Source organism: Chaetura pelagica, unplaced genomic scaffold (genome assembly GCF_000747805.2).
Source record: "Chaetura pelagica isolate M959 unplaced genomic scaffold, ChaPel_1.0 scaffold938, whole genome shotgun sequence".
Taxonomy (NCBI): Eukaryota; Metazoa; Chordata; class Aves; order Apodiformes; family Apodidae; genus Chaetura; species Chaetura pelagica.
The window spans coordinates 648,703-655,082 of record NW_009954221.1 but is presented as its reverse complement, the minus strand read 5'-3'; the positions used below and the strand labels follow the sequence as shown (position 1 = coordinate 655,082).

Genomic DNA, 6,380 nt, shown 5'->3' with positions numbered 1-6,380 from the left:
AAGAGCGTCCAGCAAAGAGGATGTACAGCAAAACACCCTCCTCTGACCCAGCATTTCATCAGCCCTGCTTTGATGAATTTTTATTTTTTATTTCAGAGTTCTGTAGCATCAGAAGACCCAGAGCAGTGTCAAGGACAGCTTTCAGATTCAAGTTTGTATCTGGGTATTTACACAAACAGACTCCAAGTACATAAAAAATAATTCTCCGTAAATTGCAAAGCAGCAGCAGAGCTGTCAACACCAGCACAGCCCCTTGGGCAGCCCTTGCTCCAGGGACAGAATCCCCTGCTCCAGGGGCTGGGAGAGGAGTCAGTACTGAGGCTGCAGGGCAGGACTAGGACTTGGTTTGAAATTGAGATTTGCTCTTACCTGCCAACAACCCGATGAGGAGCATCAACAACCAGCCAGAAAAGGCGTCGCTCACGCTGTGGATCAGGGCCCACGTGGACTCTTTACTCCTGCTGGTGATCTGGATGAGTTGTTTTCACAAAGAAACAGCAAACTGTTAGGAGACTGGTCTGCTTTGGTGCAAATGCTCTAAACACTACATGGTGCTGCTGACAGTGGAAGACAGCCCCTGATATTCAGAAGAGCTGCTATCATGACATGTTCTGCTTGGAGGGGTGAGAGGAAAAGCATCAGGCAGAGGCTGGTCCAGCAAATGCAGCTCTGGTGAGAAGATGTGCAAGAATGGATCAAGGATACTTTCATTTTTCCCGACAAAACAGAAAGTACCCAAGTAATGCTTTCCTCCTAGCTGTGCTCTGCATCAAAACAAGACAAAACTCATCCCTTCACCATGTAAGGCTGTTACTTTAACGGCCAGTCCCGAACACCGAGGCCAGCAGCAAACCTCAACACTGAAGAACCCACTACAGCACTCTGACCCAGCAATCAGTACCTGAGAGCAACCAGGACCTGTTCCCAGCATATCACAGTCCCCAGCTCCTGCCTCCACACCCAAAATACAACCTGGAGGCTGCTCTGAGCAGAGCAGACCCTGCCAAGCACTGCCCAGCCGGTCACAAAGGGTTCACCAGTTTAACACCGGTTCAGAGAAATGGTCAGGCTGGGAACCAGGCTGTGCTGTGCTGGTGCCACTGGGAAGAGGGACCCAGACCAGTCCAAGGGTCTTCAGAGGCTCTGGCCCCGTCTGGCAGGGCCAGCTGAAGCCTGTCAGTCTCACTGCTCCCGACAGGCAGACAAAAGGGTGACAGAACAGCTATTGTGTGCCCCACTCACCCTGCTGCCTCTCCCAAGGGAAACATTCCAATAGACCGCTATTATTCCCAGATAAAAAGGCACATTGATGCAAACAACTAATACTCACTAAATGAGGAATAAATGAAGTAAGAATCCTTTCTGCCTGAATGAGTGTCCTTTGGGTTTTTCCTCTGGATTTTTGTCTTTCAAATGCCACACTGCTCAGGAGTGCAACAGCTACCAAACCCAGGGGTGCCAGAACTGCTTTATTTCTTTCCACCAGACCCAGGCTACACCTCCTTGGCCAGCAGTCACTTCTGCCTTGACCCCATTTCAGCTTCATTCGATAAAGACAGAAGTGGGTTTTTTTATATCAGCATCTCTGCAGATGGGAAATAATTGTCCTGTTCCAGGCTGATAAGCACCCTCTTTGCACGCACACATCAATGTGTGGGGCACACGTGACAAGTCCCTGGGTCTGAACTCTTAATCCTTCAATGGGAGCAGTTTTCTGGGCAGGAGGCTGTGGTGGCATGAAGCCCCTTAACTGGGTCTGTACTCACTCAGGTTTGGGCATTATATTGTACTATGTGCACTCAGAGTGAGCAGGGACCTGTTCAGTTTGTGCACTGTTATTAAGATACAAGTTGCTTTGTTAAGCTCAGGGAAAAAAAAAGATTATCAAAGAATATTTTAGCAAGCAAATTGACAAGCTGAGCTCAGCTATCATCCTACAACAGCTCTGCCTGCAAGGCCTTCTCATGAATCAGGAGCATGCAAGGGACATTGGCAATTTCTTTAAAGCATCCCTTGCTTCACAAGCAGATTCCTTCAGTTGCAGAGAGCACTGCAGTCCCAGGAATGAATTCTGAAAGAACTGCACTTGGTTTTGCAGCACAAAACAACTCCAGTAGAAAGAGCATCATTCCAAGTGCAATTGCATGAGCAGAAAGGCAGTCAGCTTCTTGACCAACAAACAGGATCAGGGGTGCTCAGATTCCTCCAGAATAAACCATGCAGTAGCAAGGTCATTCTTCCAATACCACAGGAACCTTCCATGGGCAGGAGAGGTTGTGCCAGGCTTCAGAGCTGAGCAAGTTTAACATGGTGTAAGAAAATGTGCCAGTAGGGCACTTCAGGTGTGAACCAGGAACCCAACTAGAGCTTTTTAAATAAATAAAAGCCCTTAGGAGAGGAGCAGCAACTGATAAACTGCAGCATGTTCAATTTAGATTTCCTTTTCCTCAAACTAAAGATCCCATGGAGAGGTTTTCAGTTCCCACCCTACATCCCAGGTGTTCTCCAGCCAGTGCCTCCCCAGTCAGGCAACCAGAAGGAAGCTCAGCTCTAGCAAAGGAACTGTTGTGGCAGAGCCAGTGAGGAGCAGTGAGAAGTGTTACCTCTCTGTGCCTGTCCCGGTCCCTGGACTTCTCTCGCACCCAGTCGATAGTGTTAAAGTCTTCGTAGGTCCCCACACCAGGAAGAGGCTCCTCCAGGAAATCCATCATTGTGCTTGTGCCATTCATCCCTCCTCCATTATACGAGGAAAATCCTGGGTGGAAAAAAAAGAGCATTTCTTAAGTTTCCCCTCTTTTTAGTAAAAAAAAAACCCCAACCCATCACCAAAACAGGAACATAGTGGGAAACCCAGAGTGGAAGCAAAGAGCCAACAAACTGTTCCTTGGGCCTCCCAGGAACGGCCTGGGCAGTGCAGGTGTGCCCTCCAGCTCCAGCAGATCACAGAGATGGGATCCTTCTTGCAAACAACTGGTCAGAGCCAAAGTAACTCAACACAAACACCTAAGTGCTGACTTTACCCTAAATCCAGAACTTTTGCCATTAGAGGAAAGCAGAGGGGAGAGGGACAGGATAAGAACATTCGAGACCCCCAGCAGAGCTGCAGGCAGTCCCAGGTGGATCTGGTGAAGATTTTTGATCTGAAAAGAACCTTTAAAACCCTCATCAATGTAACATTTGCTCCTTCAAAAAAAGGTTTCTCAAAGCCCCTTGCAAGCAGTTTGAAAAAGCTGTTGAAACACACCAAGGAAAAACAAAACAAAGGTCTTTTAAACCTTATCCAAGGAAATCAAGCCCTTTTCTTGACAGATGAGTCGACGTGGAACAAGTTTTTCTCTGCAATTCAGCCCAAGCTTCATTCCTTTGCTTGTACAAGCCCCAAGGCCCCTGCTCCAAGTCAACACCAACACAATCCTTCATCAGTTACTCCATTTCTTTTTCTTTCTAAGCCACCAAATGCTGAAAGGGCAAAAAGTGCCTGGGTTGCTCCGAGAAACTCTGTTCAACTTCAGCAGAGGTGAAAGGTTCCCTGCAGCTGATTACCTGCCATGCAAAAGCATCCTCAGAACTTGCCAGTGATGCTCCTTCACACATAGAACACCAGTTTCCAAACTCCCCTGAGCAGCCTTTCATGCTTCTCACTCCCAAAGGCCCTCTCTACAACCCTGACACTTCCCAACCTATGAACACACCTGCTAGTGCTACCTGAAGGGTTTTCTTCCCCATTTCTAAAAATTAAAAACCACCCTAAAGGCGAATCACCATTACCAAAGCACAGGGACCAGGAAGGGCTGCTGGGAGCTTCCAGCTGGCAATCCTCTGTTGCACAGACCAACAGCAGCTCTGAAGGTCTTTTAAAACAGTCTTGTCAATGCACATTGCTGGTTGGAAAAGAAGAGTAAGGTGCTGGCAGCCAGCTGACCTGCAGGCTGAGCCATCTCAGCAGGCAGCTGCCAGCCTGGAGCCAACCAAAAGGGAGAGGAGCACAGAAAAGGAACGAGAAAGCAGTAAGAGACTGAATTCCTCCTCACCAGCCCATTTCTCCCCCAAGCTGGGAACCTCAGCCTTAAATACCCAGAAATCACTTCCTTGGCAATCCCCAGCACACCAAAGCACTGACACCCCATGTGCTCAGCAGAGCAGGCCTGGGTTCACACACTCCCAGCAATCCCCACCAGTAGGACAGAAACCAGGCATGTCCTTCCTGCAGCAACAGGAGCTTCCGAGGGCTCCCATGGAGACATGGCCAGGGGGGCTGGTTTTCAGACCTGGGCAGGAGAGTAAATCTAAGCCTGGCTCTGTAATGCTCTAAGTGCTCAGTCACCCAGAAGGGAAAGAAAGAAGCAAAACTCAAAATCCAGTCAACTTGGAAAGATGGAAGGGAAAAGGAGTATTAAAACTCCCATAGGGAAGGATAATGTTTAATATTTAATTTAGCATGTTTAGGTTGCAGATACCACCATGGCAAAGACATCTTAGGTTAAGAAGTAAGGAATTCACACAATTGCTCTCTAAAAACAAACAAAGGGAAGAGAGACCTACAGTGTCTTCCCAAGCCCATTCCCAGATTGGTGCAGCAGCCTCTTAAGAGAGAAGCTGCAGGAAAACAAGATGAGTCATATAGCACAACTGACAGCTACCACAGAATAACCACTTAAAAAAGGCTCCTTGCTTCATTTGGGACAAAAAAAGGTTCACTGAAGTTCTCCAGAGATGATGTGAGCGTGCAGACCACAAGCCCCACCTGCCCTGGAAGGAACACAGAGCACATTCCCCCAGAGCCTCGAGGAATTTCTGTTTTTAACAACATTTTTGCACTTGTAAAGCCAACAGCTCAGAAATACACAAACCAACCTCAACGCTTGAGACCTCCCTGTGCAAATATTCCCACTGGAAATCCCAAGCACTGTTCTACAAATCTGACAGACCAAAACCTCCTTAATACACCCTAATAACAACAGACAACCAGGCCGAGCATGTGCCGAGACACTTGCAGCTCCTTCTGCCTTCCTGCAGAAATCCCCCTGGACAAGGGCTGCCCCACAGCCCCCCAGGGCAGGGAACCCAGACTGGGGATCCACGGTGGTCACAGCACTTCCAGAGCAGGTTCAGCCTCTGGCAGGGGGGTGTCTGAAGCTTTGCTCAGTGAGGGTGACAGGTCCCTACCAAGCCCAGCAATGCAGAAGACAGTGAGCCCACCTTGAGAAAGGACAGCTGAACAACTGCCCCCCTGCACATGCAGCTCCCAGAGCCAAGCAGCCCTGCCAGAAAAATTTGCTTTTGTCTCTGCAGGAATGAACAGCTCTTCTAGGAGTGCAGTAACTCCTGTCTCCATCCTGCAGTCAGCAGGATTTCACTGGCTGCTCCACTTTACTTTGGCACACCTACCAGCATCTCTCCTAAAGACATCCAGATACAGTTGTCCCCAAAAAATATATGAAAGCAGAGTTAAACCTAGTTAACTGAGACTACTTTGAGAAGTATCTTCTGCGAGAAGATGAGATCAGGGTCATTCCTTGCTCACTCTTCTGGAATAACTGCCCAGACCAGTGACTTTTAGCTGTCCTAGGAATGCTCTCCCAGCCACAGAGCAACTGCCAGGGGCAGTTTGGAGACAGATCCTGATCCAGCCCCACTCAGCCCAGCCCACCACTCCTCAAGCAGCAGGATTTAAGTTACAAAAGCAGAGCCCTGAGGTTTCCAGGCACAACTTCACAGCCATGTCAGTGGACACACTGCTCATCTGACCAAAGATAATGAGACAACATCCTTTCCCCCCCCCAAGAAGTAACACCAAACTATAAAATGGCTGAGAGCCATAAATATTTATCAAGATCCTATTTCCTGCCTTGGCTTGTTAAAAATCAGGGATCCTAGGATAACCAGACAGGAATAGAGGAAGAGAACGAGCTCAGTAACACCACTACCAAGATGAGCACACAGGTCTCCCCAGTTCCTCATGCAGGGATCTCCCAGTCAGTATGTGATGCCTAGAGCCAGCCAGCTGAACTGCAGCCTGGCAGGGAAGCACAGCCCAGTCTTCAGAGATCCGTTAGCGTTCTGATCCCTGCTTCTCCCCAGAATGGATTAATGCCCCACTTCAGTCTGCCTGGCTTGAAAAACCCACCAAACCAGACAACTTGCTGAAGCTCCCGGCACGTGCCCCTGCAGCACAGCAGAGCCGAGGGGCTCTGGGCACAGGGACCCCCAGCATCACCTCCCGGGAGAGCTCTGCCTCCCCAGCGCCCTCCCCGCTGCCGGGAAACCTGGGAAGAGGAAGGGTTTTGCCGACAAAAGGGAGACTGGCAGTCAACAACCATTACACAGCACAAACCCAGCAGATCCCCCCGGCATCCCGCCCTGCCCCACCGCCCCTTCCC

At 49.3% G+C, this 6,380-nt stretch overlaps 1 protein-coding gene across 4 annotated transcripts in view; it reads right to left on the bottom strand.

Moving 5' to 3' along the window:
• CLCN5 (chloride channel, voltage-sensitive 5) overlaps window positions 1-6,380 on the bottom strand; it is a 20,536-nt gene that overhangs the window by 9,109 nt on the left and 5,047 nt on the right. For 2 of the 4 annotated variants that reach the window (XM_010003439.1, XM_010003440.1), the window contains 2 exons: window positions 2,604-2,755; window positions 370-469 (listed from right to left, as the gene is read on the bottom strand). In XM_010003439.1, the coding sequence (XP_010001741.1) occupies window positions 370-469; window positions 2,604-2,755 (252 nt within the window). The remainder of the gene's footprint in view (window positions 1-369; window positions 470-2,603; window positions 2,756-6,380) is intronic. The other 2 variants (XM_010003441.1, XM_010003442.1) reach the window with 1 other exon arrangement.